The following is a 19,860-nucleotide window of genomic DNA, read 5'->3' as shown; positions in this document are numbered from 1 at the left end:
TAAAAATGCAAGCAGATACTTCAATTAAAACGCGACTTACCTTGAATCACAATATTTTAGGATAACGCGCGTATGTTCGTACTATTAAATGCAATTAGATTCGTTCTGTAGGGGTTTCGGGACAACCGAATCTTGTTAGACGCGAACTGCCTGCTAATCGTTTTCAGAGACGTTAAAAAGGAACTCGTAAATCAATCGTCAAGCATTATCCGTTTTCGCTATCTTTTTAATGGTTCTGAACGCTGTTGCGTAACGGGTAACATTAAAAGCATGAAGTCCGTGTCCCCTCTAATGGAAGTTATCTGTAAAACAATAAGTAGCGTTACACGATACACGTATCGCGTTAAAACGTTTTGGGTTACGCAAATATAAGTATTTTTCATTGGGGAGAAATTACGAATTTATTTGTACAAAAAAAAAAAAGAAGAGTTGTTCAATGGAACGAAATATACCAATAGTCACAGTTCGACAGCGTGATGCAGCGAATTCGATTAAAGTGTATTCCACAATATAGAGCGTACTCGTAACATGAAATATAAAACTCTCATCATCATCAACTATTATATATCGTTAACTTTTTGAACATGGTCAACATATAAATATACAGTCATCACGTTAAGTTAAGTGTATAATCCATACAGTACATATACAGCAAATCTATACACGGTATAAGTAAAAGATTCCTACATATCGGATTGTGTTTTGTTCTCTGTTCGTTTTTCCTTTGTTATCGTTTCTTTTTTTTTTCATGCTTTCGATGCATACGTAAATGCATACACACGTATATGCGAGATATAATTATACAAAACGCTACGGCGAAATCCGTGTTCGCGCGCGGTTCCATGGTGTGTTCATTTTTTTCTTTTTTTTTTTTGTGTTTTGCTTACATTTTTTCTTCCCTTATAGAAATATACATTTACCAATAGCGCGGTACGCAAGGACGCTATCCGATTAGAAAAAGAGAACCGAGTTACAAGAATGAACAAAAATATATATATGTATATGTATATATACATGTATATGATATACACATCGAAAAAGTTTCATTTACACGAATTACAAAGAACGGAGTATTGGTTCAACGGACAATGTCTCCCTTTTATCGTGACACTTAAGATTGCTTACGTAGCATTTTGGCACTTATAGCGAAGAATTCTGGTAGACTTTTAGAAGAATTTGCGTAGAGGGATCGACAACCGTTGTGTGTTGTTTCTTCTTTCTCAAAGATCGATGAATCTTTAGGCCATCACCAAAACGAGCGCGTGTATCGTGTACCGTGTATGTATGTGTGTGTGTGTTTCGTTTCTCGGGTTCAACTGACAGCCGCGATCGCAACGAAAATGTACGGAATCTTTAGGAACATACAGAGAAACATTCGATATCTTTCTCCGTCTGTTGGTCAGTCTCCAGCCGCCTCGAGGGGCTCTCTCTCTCCTTTACGTTTCTCTTGAGATCGACGAGAGGAAGGATCAAACGATCCTCGCCGAGTTCAGCTCGTTCGCCATTCGTCTCTTTTTCTCTTCCCGACTCGCGGAGGTGTCTTTTCAGTCTTATCTGGTGGTGGTGTACGGCCATACCGGTCACGTCATTTGCGCCGTGTTGAATCCCCGTTTCCTCGACGCGGCGAAGTGCTGCGGATTGGCGACCTGGTACTGCTGCACGTACGGGCTGTTCCGGAGAACGTTGCCGCCCGGGGAGCCGGCCGAGTACTGCGACGACACGGCGATGATGCCGGTCTGCTGCAAATACTGTTCCCGGTAGAGGGCCTGCTGCGTCACGCACTCGCCGTTCATCGGATTCTGACCGGCGTAGTGCACCTTCACGGTCTTCGAGGACGGCTGATTTGCGTTGCACTCTTTGTAACTGTCCTGATAACGCAGGCTGGTCGGCGACGAGCCCAGCGGCGTCACGTTCTTCAAGCTCTGCGTGGGACTCTGGGTGATCGACTCCAACACGTGTCTGGGCATGTTGGGCGACGGGCAGTGGTGGGTCTCCTGGAGACCGTCCACGCGATTAGCGTTCCTCATGTAAATAGGGGCGCTCTCCGGCCTACCACCTACTATGTTTCTCATCCCTTCTCTGTCCTTCGCGCTTAAACTCTGACGCGGCGTGTTCGAGATGGAGATACGGTTCCTTGCCGAGGTTGGGGACGCGTTGTTCAACTCGGAGACGCTGGCCAGTTCCCATTGACGAAGGAAGCTGGACTCTCGTTCCGCTCTGGTCGTCGTGTCGAGGCTCTCGTCGTAGTCTGGGCCCTGCAACAATAATTTTCTTACTGTAGAACACGAGAAATGACCGAGGCGACACCGAGACCGATGCAAGGCCGCTGGACGACGCGTCGGTCGATAATGCCCACCGGCGACGAATTCACCGACCCACAGTCGATAAAACTAACTGTCGGTCGATCGATCAACCGACGCACGGATTAATATTGTTATTGCGGCGAGGCTACCGCAAGGTTGCAGAAGCCTTAAGGGGGACGTCTATTTTACATGGCTTGATTCCAACGCATTTTGTCGATGCGACAGAACACATGCCGCGTAATTCGAGGCTGATCCCGATCGTTCCATAACCGGGATAAAAGCTTCGTCACGTGACGGATCGCGTTGGAAAACGATAACGCGTCTGGCGCAAGGACAAATTGCAACGAGAGGAGCCATTTTGTTCCTAAAGCGAAAGCATTGAATTCTGTATAACAACGACGAATAAAATGAATATTCTTAAATTCGAGATAAATTCTATTTATTTATGCTTCTTATCGAAGCGCCCCTAGCAACAGGCAACCTAACCTCTCTTTTTGTTCGGTTTTTTAAACGTTTACCGGGAGTTTGGCGTTTTGGTAGAAGCAACTTACATTCTCGATCTTCTCGTCGAGCATCTTGAAGAAGTCGAGCTGACTGGTGGATATCTCTCTGGAAAAATCGAAAAAACGAACAACGATCAGTTTATAGGCTAAAATACGAGGCCGCTGGCCTTCGTCGTAAAAAGGAAAAAGAAAAATTGTTCAATGGAGAAATTCAAAGCACATTGTTTTCAAGGAGTTATTTTAAAGTGGCACTATTATTTATTTGGCAGGTCTATTCGCAGAGTGGCGGCATGGTGGATGCGAATAACGTATTATGCAACGCGGATTGAAACCGACGACCGAAAGATATTATAATTAGAAGAGAACAGAAGCAACAAAGTTTAGGTTTCTAATTCTAGTGAATCCGTTGCTTATTCGAGGGTTGATCGGCAATCGAAGATTACAGAATTGTAAAATAGGTTTCAGATACAGGGAATTCGTGAAATTGTTCTAAAAATAAATTCTATCGGATGAAACTTACGCCTGTTGCAACAGAGGTCCGCCTCCAGGTGCGCTCGGCTTCTTTTTGGCCTGACCCTTAGCGTCGCCCGTGCCATTTTGTTCCTCGTTTCTGTTCACCTCGACCCCGTTGTTGTTGGTCTTGTTATTCTTGGCGTTGCCATTTCCATTTCTCTGTTCAACGGACGCAGAACCTGGAACAAACGTTGAATAAAGTTAGATCGATATACGATCGCATAGAAAAGGGACTCGACTAAAACAAACACGCGACAAAATTGTCTAGACAGACTCGGTCATCACAGACTGGTCTCGCGAAGATTGATGTCATCGACGCGCGCGGAACGCCCAGCCTAAGAAGAAAAAATGATAACATCCGACGGTTCTTAGTTAACACACGTGATCGAAACGATTGTTGGACGCGCAAGTTCAAGGAGTCGAGTTGCGTTCGTGTCTCTGGCTCAAGGTCGATACCATGTTCGACACCCTCGAGTAATTTTCAGTTCGAATATAGAAAGACCCGACTGGCTCTGTCCTTGGTGTGTTCGCGAGTCCAAAAAGATAAGTGGAGCGCCAAGAATTTCGACAACAAAAAAATAATGTTAACACGTTCGCTGTCTATGGACCGTATATGGGTCATACCGCCACGCTATTGGATACGCCGCTGAGAGACCGGACAGTGAACGCGTCGAGGGTCTCCTATCCAGCGCATACGATAAACAAACTTTCACTCTTTCTTTCTCGAGAGCAGCACGAGAACGGAGGGTGATGAAACGCGGGTACGTCGTGTTTCAGTTACGATTAGGCTCGCGGAGAGGTCGCGAACCCGAGTCGTAATGGACGCGCGAGGAGCAAATGGCAAAAGCGACGCCGAGAGGCGTGAAGCTGCGCCCGCGGGGGCGGCGACTATTATCCAAGCGGTTGCAGCAGAGGAAAGTATAATAAGAAGTGCCGGGGCGAGTGCAAGGTTCAAGATTGCGCTCGTAAACACGCCTAATCTTATCGCGGGCAGCTTGACACTTTTAAGGGCCGTCACACTCGGGACCGAGTCCAAGCGCAATATATTCGATTAAAATAGAACGACTGCCGGCTATAAATGACCGGTCGAGGAGCGAGTTGCTCCGCCGCGAGGCTGACTTTCGGCGACACACATACGTCGCCATATGGTCGACGAACGTGTAACGCTCCCTCTGCAATGTTGCTGACCGTGTTCGTCGCCCGATGGCGTTTCGACCGTTCCCGACTCGACATTTGCACGAACTTAACTCCTTCAGTACCGATACCCACGCGCGGAAGCATCGTCGTTCCGATTTTGGGGCAATTATTTTCGCCGGGAGGGACAGGTCCCGACGGTATAACGCGGGTCCATTCATTGGCACGCGAGAGATCGAGGGGACGAGAGAAAGAGAGAGTAAAAGGAGAATGAACTCGGATTACAATGAAACGCAAATAAACCCGAGGCACACACGTGCAAACGAAACGTGTTAACGTCTTTTGGTACACGTGTGTAGGTCAGTAGGTGGATCCACGACGCTCGTGCCGTAACCTCGCGGTGCAATTACGCGGCGACGACTCGCAGACGCCTGTTTCGCGATACCCAACCGCCCACGCATCAACATTAGAACGCACGAACGTTCAAGCGATTACTAAATACAGCGATGAGCACCGCCCCGGCTCTCGTCTTACGTGATTCTCGGACGATTTCGTCCCGTACCAGCTCGCGTCTCATTGGCTCGTACAATAACTTCGCTTTAAAGGCGAAGACCGTCGTTTCAACGGACTGGTAATAACGAGCTTACGCTCGTAGCGAAGTCTAACGCGTTTAAACAAAATTAAGCCCCCGATTCGATCGCCGGTAACAGGTTACGGTAATTCGAGAGCGTTTAACCTTTCGATGCATCGGCTTCGAAGAACAAACGGAACGGACGAGGAGCTCGAACAATTTCGAAATTAATCCAAGCATCGACGTTGGTCAATTTCTAACAACGAGCGACTATTGTGGGTAAAATAGGACGACAATGCGAACGCGTGCGTCGAGGGGAATTTATTGGATAATGGAAGAACAGGAGGCTCGGGATGAAATCGTTTTCCCCGCGGATAAAATGGAACTCCGTGAAAACCACGGGACCGTGGAACGCGCTCGGATCCGAACGGTCCGGAATAGAAAATCGACGAGGGACAAAACAAGAACGGGGTATAACCGTTGGCAATTTGTGGTCGAACCGCCAATTACACGGCCGTGTCGCTAGTGAATTTTATTTCTTCTTCGTCCTCGTGTCGTACGAACAAAAGGAAGAACCGATCGAAAATTTATATTGTGCGCCGCGGTGTGTTTTATAATCCGTGAATATCAGAGGTGAATTTACCGCGCAAAAAAAAATGAGAACGTATTTGTCAGCTGTTAAACTTCTAAGCGATATTTAAACATTTTTTATTCTTTGCTTTTTTTCCCCTTCTGATTTTTTCCTCAAACACTTTCGCGTTTTTTTACAAATTTATCGACAAATAGGAGGAGTATAACACCATCAATTTTTGCGAATATGGGTGCCATCTTACCATAGAACTTCCGGGAACGACGTTATTAATAATCGCGTGTACATCGAGCTGTCGATTTGTTTCTCATCCAGCAATAAGTCTCCGGGGTTTGTTTGATCGCCGTACCGCCTAATCCTGTTAAAAGCTTTAATATCATTACCTAAACCTTGTCTGATTCTATTTACTTCTCCGTACGCGAGCAACGTCGACGCTGGATCTCGGAGAACCCGTACTGAGGATTCCTAATAAAACCGCGCATATATTCTGGTCGACCCGTAAAGCGTTATACATCATACTCTACTCTATAATATGTTTCCAATACACTCTATACCGTCTCCCGCATGTATAAAACCACCAGTGTCCAGAAGGAGAAGCCTTTCCCGAAGTGCACAAATCATACACGAGAAGGAGGAAGTCAGCAGCCGGACATCTTTAAAATTTGACAATCACAAACTATATCATATTGTATAAATCGAAGAAAAAGCAGAACGGGTACACGGAGATTCGAACTCGGGTCCTTCGGATTGGTAGCTCAGCCGCCTACCAACTCTGCCATTGTCGTACCACTACTATTGTAGTGTTAGCGATTCCTTTTCTGTGGATCGAGTATCTCACTTACATGATATTCATCACAATTTCAAATAATACAAATAATATTTGTAAAATACGAATTCAAAATACTAGGAATATTATATAATTGAATACTACTGAAAATTCAATTTGAAATTCGTCAAATCGAAGAGTACCGTAAATCTGAGGTTAACTAGCTGACAAATTGTATCAAACACAGTCAATAAACGTTACTTTATTTGTTTTGAGAACACGACTAGATTATGGCGGAAGAAATATGGACCAAGGGGTCACTATTTCGGTTTCGATACTCTGTTCCCAGTGAATCATTCCCGATGCTCGAGTTTAATTTATACAGAGAGCACGCACTGTCGTTTTTCGTGGCCGATTTTATTTACGACGGTCGTTTCCGACCGGAGCGATGAGCCGGCCGCCAATTTCGTAGACGGCTGGAATTTCAATATGAATTCCTCGGGTTGAAACCTCCGGGGCGTACATCGGTTTCCTTTCTCGATATCGTCGTGCAGTCAAAAACCGGATATTCGCCGGAAATAGCGCGTTAAATTTGTCGGAAAATAAATCGATCCGTATAGGCGTTCGCTCATGGGAAATCATTTTGATTCCGTTGCACGTACTTCCGTTAAATTTATTAGGCTGCCCGAAACTCTATTTCTCGGCTGTTTTTCAATCGTCCATCGAAACGATAGGGTAAATCGAAGCGTAAATAACTTTGATATAAAACTTTATACAGGTAGCCCTCCTACAACACGGCATACTATAACACGGTTACGCTTTAACATAATAAGAAAATTACGAATTTTTTAATTTTGTCGAAAAATTTCACACCTCGAATTTTTTTTCTCGAAAGTGCGAAGGATTTCGGAGGTATGTCTATTCACCAAAAATGATTGTAATTGACCCCGGAAACCAAAAATAATTTTTTTAGAATGATTTGAAATTTTTCAATTTTGCCGAAAAATTGGTCCAACTATTGAATTTTTTTTCTCGAAACTGCGTAGGATTTCGGGGGTATGTCTATTCACCAAAAATGATTGCAATTGACCCCTGCAACCGAAAATAATTTTTTTAGAACAATTTGAAAAATTTGTCCAACTATTGAATTTTTTTCTCGGAACTGCGTAGGATTTCGAGGGTATGTCTATTGACCAAAAATGATTGTAATTGACCCCGGAAATCAAAAATAATTTTTTTAGAATGATTTGAAATTTTTCAATTTTGCCGAAAAATTGGTCCAACTATTGAATTTTTTTTCTCGGAACTGCGTAGGATTTCGGGGGTATGCCTAATGACCAAAAGTGATTGTAATTGACCCCTGCAACCGAAAATAATTTTTTTTAGAATTTGAAAAATTTTTTTTCAGCACCTACCAAAATTTTTTTCTCGAAAGTGGGTAGGATTTCGGGGGTATGTGTATTCACCAAAATTATTATAATTGACCTCCACAACCAAAAATAATTAGTACTAGCATTTTATAGAAGTCTAAGTGGAAAATGTGTGCCTTCTTGAAACGAACTATTACTCGAGCAACTAAATCTGGTATTTTTCCTGTAACCGGAGAACATTTCAGTGGCATTCGCCGACATAACGAAAAATTCAATCACCGGGAACGGCTTTCATTCATCCATATCGAATTCCCGGAGGATTTCGAGCTGGCACGATGCCGAAGGTCGACGTACATCGACCGAGAACAGAATTCTGAAATTCCTTAAACCGCCTCCGCATGCGCCCCGACCGAGAATCTCCCGGACAAATACGCGAAAAGTGAAAATAAATCGGTGACGTGCCAACGAATATCATACAGCGCTTGCCTTGAACAAAATTTCATGCAAACGTTGCGCTCGTACACGTAACAACGCCTAACATTATGCAACCCGCGAATAGTCGAACGCCAGTCATCGGAAACAATTTCTCCAGAGAAATATTAATAATTCAGTTTCGAACCTAAAGTTTCCCGGATGAAATTCTTTCAACTTTCAATTTTTATTTAAATCGAGTTTTTCTTTTCATTCCGTGGCTGAGACGACGTTAAAAGCGTGCCTACGCGACTAAGAATGTCTCCTAGAGATGCAATATCCCATCAAAATCTGCTCGACGTTCTTAAGAACACGCGGTAACTCATCTTGACGCTTATATACCTTTTTATTATAAACTTTCTACGCAAAATTGTCGGCCCTCATACGTTAAACACAAATTTTCTAATAATGAATGGAGAATTAAAATATAACTCGTTTTTTCATTAAACAAAGTCCAAGAAAGTTGTTCGAATTAACGATGAACCCTCGCGCCAAAGAGTCTCGTGAATTGTTTGCGTTGTTTCGAACGTATATTTGTTTAAACGTTTTACTATATCGCGGCGAACACTTCCAGTGATTTAGACCCGACTTCCAGTCGAACATTTACAACTTTATCTTTCGTTGAAAAAACAATTTAAGAGACACACGGAGAGGGAAGGTAGATAAACGCCACTCGTCAGAAAAAACCCATGCTCGAGAACGCGAAGCAGCTATGACAGTGTCCCTGAAGGGTGCGCGACCGAAGGGGGACCAAGAGACACCGGAAGTGGAGGATCAAAGACCTCGAGAGCGAGCAAACTTCGTAATAGGTTTCATAACTCACCGATTACCTTGTCGATGCGAAGAACGAGGCTTATCGTCGTGGATTCCCATTGACCACAGTCATCCCCGTGGCGCGATAAATATGTCGAGGACACGAGGAAAACTGCTCGAGAAATCTCACGAACACGAACACCGAAGGGATCATAATTAAAATTGATAATAGACTCCTTCAATTTTTTAATTGCGTAACACGTTCGCTGTCCATGACCTGTATATGGGACACATCACCGTTCTATTGGATACGCCGCTGAGAAACCAGACAGTGAACGCGTTGAATGCCTAACAATTTTTCTATATTTCTGTCTACTGTCTATGTATACAAATAATAAATAAATTGCGAGATAAATTTTAATATACGCCTCTGCGACGATAAATTGTTAAACGGATGTTGTGAACGGATTGTTTGTAGACCATACTGTTGATTCAAAATTATAATTAGTACATACCGATAGTGGGATTAAAATTAGACTTAAAAACACGCAGATAATGTGCTCGCGATTTCAGAGTCACGCGTATTAACTTGAACCAGAATTACGCATATTTTTCGCCAGATAACGAACAACCGCTTTATCGCGTTAAATTTGTAATCGTGAGTCACGAGCGGTATTTCGTTTAAAATTTAATTAGTATCAAAGTTTATATATTCCTCGTAGCTGGTCAAAAAATTCTACGCCGAGGCCAGAAACTCGACGCAGTACAGCGGAGGGTCGAAAAGCGATAAAATGATTATCTAAAAGAAACACCGGTGCTCTGTCGGTATACCGATACCGATTTAATCTCCGTGCATGACGACACCGAACCCCCAGAAGAGACGTTGTCTCGTTCGCGACGGGATTCCTTTTATCATCGAATTAGAAGGCAGACACGGACCCGGATGCAGGCTTCTTTCTAACGAGCCCGGCCCCCTTTGATCATCCGTTCGATTCCGCTCTAGCTGGATGCAAAGTCGATCCTTTATTACGAGAATCAGAAGCCCGTAAATAGACCCGTCCCCAGGTATCATTGTTCCCGTTCGACCGTACCTCGAAATTCCACGGTTGGCTTTAAATCAGCCTCGCGTAATTATTGGGTCGTCTCGTCCGGGGGATTTCTTCAGATTTCTCATCCCCCCCCGCGAACGTAAACGAGTTTATCTCACCCCAGAAGGAACTCCGCCGTAACAAACTTTGTCCGCGTTAGGTCGTTACGTTCCTCTTACTGTCGCGAAAAGCCTCTTACGCTTCGATCCTGTTTTAATTTTTCCCCTCAAATTGCCCCGACAACGAGCACGGACCTCGACCGGAGACAAAAGCGACCGTCGTTACCCGTTAAATTTAACTGTTTCGACAAACTCGCTGCCTGAACGAAATCGTAAAATTTACAATTATATAATTATTCCTGACTAGAACGATTATCGGAGTTATGATTAAAAAGAATGAGGTATTTCAATTTTCAACGTCGCGGAATATGAGATAGTTACACTCCTTTAATGTATAATAGAATAGTTAACGAACTCAAAGTTTTATCACCGGAGCTTCCGTGCATTGGAATTACCTATAACAGCTAGATTGTTGGCGCGTGTAACTTTGCGTTATGCTGTATGCATACGACGTATGTAGACACACGACTACTCAAATATACCTGCATAAGGTCGTCAACGCGTTCCTAAATAATGCATAGGCGGTCATCGAGCACGCGCCACGGTGGCCCACTTTGGAACTACCAGGGTTGACTCTCGATACATTTAGGGGCATAATTCTTCTATGGACGAAGAAATTCCAATTATTAGAATTCTAAGGCCATGAATTGACCGATTGAATTGAACAACAATATTTTACTGCAGAATATTTAGATTCGTTCGGTCTGAAATCAGTTTCTAACCTGTACGCGGTTCACACGCAGAACAAAGGCAAGAGTTAAGAGTTAAGGCAGTTCGCCCTAGTGACCAACTCTTATCTTTGTATTATAAACACCATGAATTCGTAGAAGCCATGGTCAAAACAGAAAAGAAACTTTAGACATATACAGTCGTCACTGGAGATGATTTGTAACGATAAGGTTAGGAAATTCAACACCACTAACGTGTATAAACTTTCGATCAGTTATTTCGTCGATAAAAATTACGAGCAAATTATAAATTACAATAAAGAAAGTAATGGGAATTTATTTGAAAAATGGTCGATAATCCCCGTGCACGATCGTTACGTAAATTGTACGTATATCGATCGGTGGTTTGATGCTAGCTAAGAACGACAGGATGGACGATGTTCGAACACGATGTGCACGGAACCTCGAATCCCCCGAGACTGTTTAAATGCCGTCGAGCACGTTGTAAATTCAGGTTAATTAAATCGGCCGTGATCGAAAGTCGAACGGACTCGTGCCACGCTTTAATTCTCCCATGGTTCGACGATCGATTCCCGGACCGAGTTTGGTCCAGCCCAGCGACGACCAAGCTCGGTCATTTTTACTAAAAAGTTCGATCTAATTCTGCTGCAGCACCTCGACGCGATCCAGATACGCGATAATGATTCTGAAAATGAACCCCAGACGAACGTTTCTGTCCCTCTCAACTGGGGGGAATCCCCCCTAGAGCCGGTGAAGCGTGAAAGACGACGTTTAAAACGCAATACGAACTGGGGTGCCCCAACCGACGATTCGTATAAAAAACAACGCTTTTTTTCTCGCTCGTTCTCACTCGTTGACCTTATCTTCGGTTCTCGACTACGGCTGGCAAAAAATTAAGGCGACTCCGAGGCTCGGGGATATATCGCTGTTTGTAAATAGCCGTTGGTGTCGAATTTCGTCTCCAACGTACGAAAGATAAACGCGCCAACCTGAGAGCGATGCTTATCTTGAGAATTCCTACTGCACTAACTTAATTCCCACGCTTTGTTTCAACGGCAGAAACAAATATTGTACGAACGGAATATAAAAATGTTATGTGGGTGTTTTATTGTACATGGAATGCTTTTCCAAGGGTTGAAATTATTTATTAAAAATTTCCCTGGCTCGAGTAACGATGATACATAGGAATCATCGATACCAGGAACTTCACGATTGGTTTCTTGAACAAACGGAGGAGCGCCTTAATTTTTCTCCAGGAACATCCCCGAGCTCGTTTCGTAAAACTTATCGACGGCTCGTTTGTTCCGCCTGGAGGTCTCGTTTCCTTTCGAGGAGGAGCTCCCGGTGTGCAGAGGATCACGAGAAACCTCCAGCCAGACATTGGCAATCGATTGGTAATTATTCGTCGCGTCCGGTTCCATTACGTTCCAATCGTAACCGAGTTCTACCACGAAATCGTATAACGAAATCATTCGGACCGAGGAAACGATCGTTTCTGACGAAGATTACGAAAAAAAACGAACGTACTAATAATTGAACCGATTGTACGCGAGTGTAAATTGATATTATTCTATAAATTCATAAACGAGCGAACTTTAGCCTGCACTTTTCCCGCGTCTTGTCTGTGCAACACAAAAGAAATAGGACGACGCCTGCCAACCATAGAACACGACGAATAGATCGATAGGAGCGTTTAACTTTTTGCTATAAAAATAACAGTTTTCTAATTTTAGGTAATTGAAATACGAACAGTTTGAAAACGTACCGTTTATAAACCAAGAAGATGGATAACTGTCGATATATGCCGGAAGGCCAAATACATCATTTAGGTTATAAATACCCGAATAAGTGATTCGTATCTAATAGATGATTCTTTGTTCTAAGAAAAAAAAAAAAAAAAACGATAGGTAGTCATTGTAAAATGACTAACACTCGATGCATCATCGAAATAGAACTAATTCTTGCATTCGTTCGAAAAAATTATTATCTGCGTGCAGAGATTCAAAGCTTACTGATCGATCAATGTTATCGATTTTAGCTTGAAAATTATACAATTATCAGTTCCGACAGGAGAAAGATAACTATGCCAATTTTCGTGCTCTTTGTGGTTCGTCCAATCGACGGTATTTAATCCACGATGAAAACCGGCCATAAATTTCGTACGAAATCGATGATTTCCAAAAGTGAAATCGAATTATACGGAACTGTTGACAGCGATGGTAATCGAGCTTGAATATTCGCTGTGGTCGGTAATCGATCAAACGGTTAATCCCCCGACGTCAGATAAACGCAATTTTTCGCATAATGGTCGGCGAAAGAAAACCGTAACGACGATAAGCGACGATAGCGGAGAGAAAGTTTACGTCTATTTTTGCGACCAACTGACAAACCAGTTTTACAAAACGCAGTCGAGCCAAAATTGTTAGTTTTAACAGAACGAAACCACACGTCAATACGTTCGCTGTCCATGACCCGTATACGGGCCATAGCGCCACGCTTTTTGATACACCGTTAAGAGACCGGGCAGTGAACGCGTTGAAATAATAAAATATTTCGAACGTCGAAGGGTTAAAAGCTTGCATAATGCTCGCAACTTTCGAACGATTACCCCTTTCCTCGATCGTATCGAACGTGGCGTATAAATTTTGTTCCCTTTTGCGCGTTCCTTTCCGATAACCGATCGACGAACAAAGTTCGCGAAACGAGCTCCGGACGCGAAATGGTTTTTAACGGCGTTTCCCCTGAATTGATCGAGACGCTGCTCGCCCTTCCGGAAGCGGGAACGAATTCTATTGTCCGGTCCGAAATTAAACGCAAGGAGAGGCATTGAAACGCGACCAACGGCCCGATTAATACCGGCAGAGAAAAGAGAAACGGAACGACGACGTCGTATGCCTCCCTTCGCTGGGAAACTATTAGCAGGGTTAATAATACCGACGTCGATGAAAGGCGTTGCTTTGAGCGGGCCGCTGGTGCACGATAAACGTGCACGTAACGAAGGAGAGGCGTAATTAACTGCGACGCAATTAGCTCGTCTTCGGCGAGATGTGCACACGCTGGTGATCGGTCGAACTAGTCCGACGTGTCGCGACACGTCCAATTGTTTTTAACGATTACGGCATCGCCGAAACTTTGGGTTACACACGGCCACGGGGATAGCCAGGTTCCTCGACGAGAATTAGATCGGAGAAAACTTGCAAAATGGAAGTTTAATGAAGTATTTATAGGACCCACTGTTTATGTGTTTTTTCATCTTACGTTTAACCGAAGAGCACACGCTGGCAAAGTTTACACGGAACCCCGTCGAGCACCCTGTATATTACAATTTATGGACGACAGACGGACAAGGATAGTCGAGCCCCCATTATACAGGGTGTTCGGTAATCCTTGGGAAAAATTTTCTTGAGGCCAAAATGAGACGAAAATCAAAGAATTTCAAAAATTTCAAATCGTTCTGGAAAAATTATTTTCCGTTGCAGGGGTCAATTACAATTATTTTTGGTCAATAGACATAACCCCGAAATCCTACCCACTTTCTAGAAAAAAATTCGAGTGAAATTTTTCGACGAAAAAAAAAAATTTCGAATCGTTCTGAAAAAATTATATTCAGTCGCGGGGGTCAATTACAATCATTTTTGGTCATTACACATACCCTTAAAATCCTACCCACTTTTTAGAAAAAAATTCGAGATGTGAAATTTTACGACGGAAAAAAGAAAATTTCAAATCGTTCTGGAAAAATTATATTCGGCCACGGGGGTCAATTACAATAATTTTTGGTGAATAGACACACCCCCGAAATCCTGCGCATTTTCGAGAAAAAAATTCAGTACGGGCAGGACTTTAAATATTAATAACTTTTTAACAAAGCCTCCATCAGCAAATTGGTATTCTTGATTTTCGTTTTAGTTTGGCCCCTAGAATCCCCCATTGAAATTTTTCCCAGGGTTGGCCGAACACACGTATAGCTAGATGGACGAGATAAAACGCAGATGTGTTCGCGTTTCGGTGATCCGTCGTAGAGACTTTTCCAACGAACCGTAACCGTTCGAGCGATTTCGAAACCCGCCACCCGTTATCAATTAAGTTTAATCTGTTTCGCGGCGTGACGCGAAAACAGGCAGCGTGCAGCGACGTGGGAGACATGCAAATCGCGCTGCAACGAAGAATACGGCCAACTTCGCCGTACTGAAAATATTTGCATAGGAGAAGTTGGGATTGCAGAACTCCGCTTTCTCACGACGATACGAAATCTCGGTTCGCTTCGGTGTTCCGCGAAGGCCCGCGCGATCTCGGAAGGATGTTGATCCGCGGTCGTCAAGGAGGAATTACGAATAGTCTCGACAGGAATAAAAAAAAAAAAGAAAATAAAAGGAACTAAGGCCGGTGATGCGAATCGCGTGGCCTTGCAGACCCTGGGAACGAATCGGCCGCTACCGGAAGCGCCTCCCGTCCCTGAAGAACTTTGTCGAAAGAACGGAAAGGCTATTTTTAGACTCTCGTAGACGTTGACTTACGACCGTAAGATTATTTCCCCATAAAACAGCCCGCATAGGATTATTCATTTCCCTCTTTTATTCAAATAAACTGGAAACGTCCAATCAATTACAGTAATACAGTGTTCGGCCAACTCTGGGAAAAATTTTTAATGGGAGATTCTAGAGGCCAAAATAAGACGAAAATCAAGAATACCAATTTGTTGATGGAGGCTTCGTTTAAAAGTTATTAACAATTAAATTCAAAAATTTCAAATCCTTCTGGAAAAATTATTTTCGGTCGCGGGGGTCGATTACAATCATTTTTAGTGAATAGACATACCTTCGAAATCCTATGCACTTTCGAGAAAAAAATTCGAGGTGTGAAATTTTTCGACAAAATTAAAAAATTTCAAATCGTTCTAAAAAAAATTTTTCTGGTTGCAGGGATCAATTGCAATAATTTTTGGTGAATAGACATACCCCCGAAATCCTACCCACTTTCGAGAAAAAAATTCAGAATGGACGGAACTCTGAACGTTAATAACTTTTTAACGAAGCCTCCATCGACAAATTGGTATTCTTGATTTTCGTCCTATTTTGGCCTCTAAAATCGCTTACGTAAATTTTTCCCAGGGTTCACCGAGCACTCTGTATAATTTAATTGACGCTCGGTGGAAGTTAACTTATCTTTCCCATCTGTCTATGTTTATGCAGGATGCAAGCGAGAAATATGAATTTCACGGACTGAATCTAACAATTTTATTATATTTTTTAACGTAAGTCATTTTCTGGTACAAATTTCGAGCCAGGGACGGGGCGGACGCGAACTCGGAAGAAGTAGCGATGGCGCTGGAGCGATAAATGACGAAACCGTGACGAGATATTGCCGGAAGACGGTCGTTGTTCACGAGTGACTAACGTAACACAGGAATACAGACAGGGGGGGAGTAAGCGAGCGGGCGAGCGTAAAATCTGAGAGCGACGCATTCACCTTGGATTCGCGGGCGAGGGATACGGAATCACGAAGGCCACAGGTAAAAATAAAAGAGGAAAGAGAGCGAGGCGCGTCGTTATTCGTTGAATAATCCGCGGAAATTTCAACTATTACGCGAACACGGTCGGGTTCGAATCCTGCGTACACGTTCTCCGTGTCTCGCGTGTAACATTTTTCTTGCGCCCGGTTACGCAAGATGGCGCGTATCTTTAAAACGATCCGCGTATTTTTCAATGTAAAAAATTTATGTAACCCGGTAAGACGTGCAGAAACGACGGTGCAAAGTTTCAAAAGCAACGCCTCCACCGAAGAATCCGATACGATGATTTCGATACGGCGGAATTCCATTTATTCGAACCGGTTCGAATAACTGGATAATTCGGTTAATAAGAGACTCTATCCTTTCCAGCGCTGCTCATTGGATTCGCGTACATAACAGCTCGACAACATGTTCCGGTAGACCAGCCACCGCGACGACAGTAATTCTGATAAATGGCCTTCCAACCGTAATCGGAATGAATAGCGTGTTACGAGTCGTGGACCGAGGTCAGGTGCGAAGCCTAGGGTCAGAGGTTACGATGGGAGTTTGTTAACACCGGATTTACAAGAGCCCCCACTTATAGTACGATCTTCGTTCAAACAAGGGGAATTTGTTGGAACGAATATCCGGCGAACATTTGTATATTTTTAGTTGAAAAAATAGGGACCCGGGACGAAGTGAATTATAGACGAAGCACGCGCAGTCCCGATCGATTCGATAAATATTTGAAAGCATCCGATATGCGCGTCGCTTTATAACCGGAGATGACGAACGCGAACCAGCTGTCGGCATTCTTCGAAGAAAATAACCTCGGTCCCGATCTCGCTGCATCCCGATCCGACGAAACGAAAATTCCCATTAAGGACACTCCGGTGGTGCCGACGACGCAAGTGGAACGATCGATCTTTCTCTTTGCGAGGGGCATATTCCGGTTCCGCGATACTTCCACCGCTCGCGGTCTCGAATTCAGAATAATTGAACTTTATGAGAACGGAGGAAAGAAGATAAAAAAAAAGAAAGAAATGCAAAAGGTACGGGGCGAAGTTAATTTCATTTCACCGTTATGCAGATTTTCTTTCGCGGTCGGGTCACCCGGTATGCACGGAATATATTTCCGTCGAGGTTAAAAGCTTCCGGTCGAGCACGTCGCGCTATTGGTCCATGCATTATTCATGGCTATGTGGGTGTCGCGTGCTATAATTCGATGGGTTCGACCTGCACTTAATAGATTCACGTTGTGCGTGTAGATAAGTGCGTGCGCGCGATACTGCACCTAAATTGAATTTCTAGGGAAACTCCGACGTACCAACATTCGCAATTTATCTCAGAAATTTACGCGTCTCCCTTCTTTCCCTTTTTCCCCAATTATTCTTCGATAAAAGTCCAATAAAAACCAAGAATAAAGTCCAAGAAAATTAAAGGAATCGACGAATAATCGTCAACGAGAACTTTTTGATCGACTGTTCATGACCCGTATACGGGCCACAGCGCCACGCGTTTGAATACGCCGCTAAGAGACCGGACAGTGAACGCGTCGAACGTTTGAAAATTGTTTGTACGACTTTGTTTGCCGCGCCTATCTTAAGAAGAGCATCTAGTTCAGGGACACCCAGTACAGCGTACCGCGCCGGCGCGTAAAAAATTAACATTCGTTGCAGGTTCGACGTGTTAACGGTGCTTGATGCACGAGGTTGAGTAATCGCGTTACCGCGACAACTCGACGCGTTATTATTGGAATTCCGCGTGACGAATATCTCGAACGAAGCGTGTCTATCGCTGTAACCAGCAGTCGAAGGCTGGTAAAGACTCGTTGCGTTAAACGATCGTTGGGATCGGTTGATCTGCGCGATAGAGATTTAACGCTTAACAAAAATTAATAAAAATTCTAAACGCTAGTCTCGTCGATCCTCGTTTGTCTCTTCTTTGCTATGTCGCATTGTTTTCCTTCGTGCAGCTGTACCGTGCACGCCCACGAGACCAACAAACAAATACGCGACAATAATAGTATGAACCGATGGATTATGTAATGAACGCGACACTCTATCGTCGATGCAACGTTCGATCGTTCAAGTTGAAACAAAAAGCGGTTTATAATGCGATCAGGGTGTGAAAGGGAGGGCACGGTGTCGCGCGGAATATTCCTAAAAGTCGATGAAAGGGCCGATACGAGTGACTGAGTATGATTAAATGGGTCACTGGTAAAGCGTCCCGGGGAAAGAGCCACGCGTGAACAAGGACAGAGGCATGCGAATGATCGATACCGAACCGCGTCTTTTGATAATCTAATTCGATCAAGTACCGCTGGAGAAGCTTGACCAGCCACGCACAGTCCCCTTTTTGCGGTAAAATTTATCTCTGAAACGAAAACGGTCAGGGGCGAACGATTCGTCCATGTTGGGAAACGTTTCAAAGTTTAACAACCGTTGAAGCATCAGGTCATCTTGCAAGACGAGAATAAAATTCGTAACGTAAATAAAAAGACACGACGTTTAATGTCGTAACTTGTCACCGACATTTGTCATCGCGAAAACTTGAACGTTGTCCCGTCGCGTCGATGTTTGTTTTCTACTTTCTATTTATTCTACTCTCATCGTATAGTTTCCTCGAAAGCGTCGCTAGCTGCCAAAATTGCATGCGTTGACGTGCTGTTTACCGAAACGCGCCACCAAAAACTATTAGATCTTATCAACCGTGCGTCGCCGTAGTAAAATCGTTACAACGAGGAAAGCGTCGGGTTCGCGTCACGTGAAAACCGACCTCAAGCCTCGTGACCTCGGCGTGTTTAAATAAAACCAATTTGCGAACGTTTCCTTGGAAAGCCGATTGTGGAAATCGGCCAAATGCTATGTTATTAAGTGCAGTTAAACGTGTATACATAGTTGCGTGGATAGAAACATTTTTTCCCCGGGTCGGAATAATTCTGTGTTCAAAAGAATACACAAAGTCTAGAAACCGTGACCGATCCTGTAACCGTCCCTTCGCGTGGAAGCGCATCGGACAAAGCCACACGTGCGTCGTTGTTTACTCGCCAGCTTCGAATCCAGCGCTAAAAATAGCCACGAAACTCGATTCCTGATGGACGCACGACCGGACTCGACAGAAAATCGAACAGTGGGCCGCCACTAGTTGATTCACCCCGTACGTCTGCCGTTAATGCGTCTTGGCAGCAGACGGAGCCAAATATAGGACACGCGGGAGACTTTCTATCCATTGTGACTCTATGTCCTCGGAACAACCGCACGGTTGGACCAATAATGTTCGCAGGCATCGTTGAATGGCACCAACCGTGCACGCCCGATGCAAAACGCGTCGTGCGATTCGCCAATCGTCTTCCACCAATAGCGAGTCGTCGACTGTTTCGTCGGTTACATCCGTGCAGCGTGACGTTCGCTACTCTTCGTAATTTAAACGACGTGTCTGTGGAAAAAAATATTTTTCGATGCATTAACAGAATGAGAAGGGAAACATCTGTCGAAGGA

At 43.9% G+C, this 19,860-nt stretch overlaps 1 protein-coding gene across 3 annotated transcripts in view; it reads right to left on the bottom strand.

Annotated features, from left to right (window-relative positions):
* Positions 1-251: 251 nt before the first annotated feature.
* Positions 252-19,860, bottom strand: part of LOC122398324 — a 35,545-nt gene continuing 15,936 nt past the window's right edge. The window contains exons 1-4 of one of the 3 annotated variants that reach the window (XM_043398063.1): positions 9,044-9,171; positions 3,327-3,498; positions 2,855-2,912; positions 252-2,255 (exon numbers count right to left, since the gene is read on the bottom strand). In XM_043398063.1, the coding sequence (XP_043253998.1) occupies positions 1,581-2,255; positions 2,855-2,878 (699 nt within the window). In that variant the 5' untranslated portion in view covers positions 2,879-2,912; positions 3,327-3,498; positions 9,044-9,171 and the 3' untranslated portion in view covers positions 252-1,580. Of the gene's footprint in view, positions 2,256-2,854; positions 2,913-3,326; positions 3,499-9,043; positions 9,172-19,860 lie in introns of those variants that run through there. The other 2 variants (XM_043398061.1, XM_043398062.1) reach the window with 2 other exon arrangements.

Source organism: Colletes gigas, unplaced genomic scaffold (genome assembly GCF_013123115.1).
Source record: "Colletes gigas isolate AHSC1104 unplaced genomic scaffold, ASM1312311v1 Colletes_gigas_Sc00011, whole genome shotgun sequence".
Lineage (NCBI taxonomy): Eukaryota > Metazoa > Arthropoda > Insecta > Hymenoptera > Colletidae > Colletes > Colletes gigas.
This window is presented reverse-complemented; position numbering and strand designations above follow the sequence as displayed.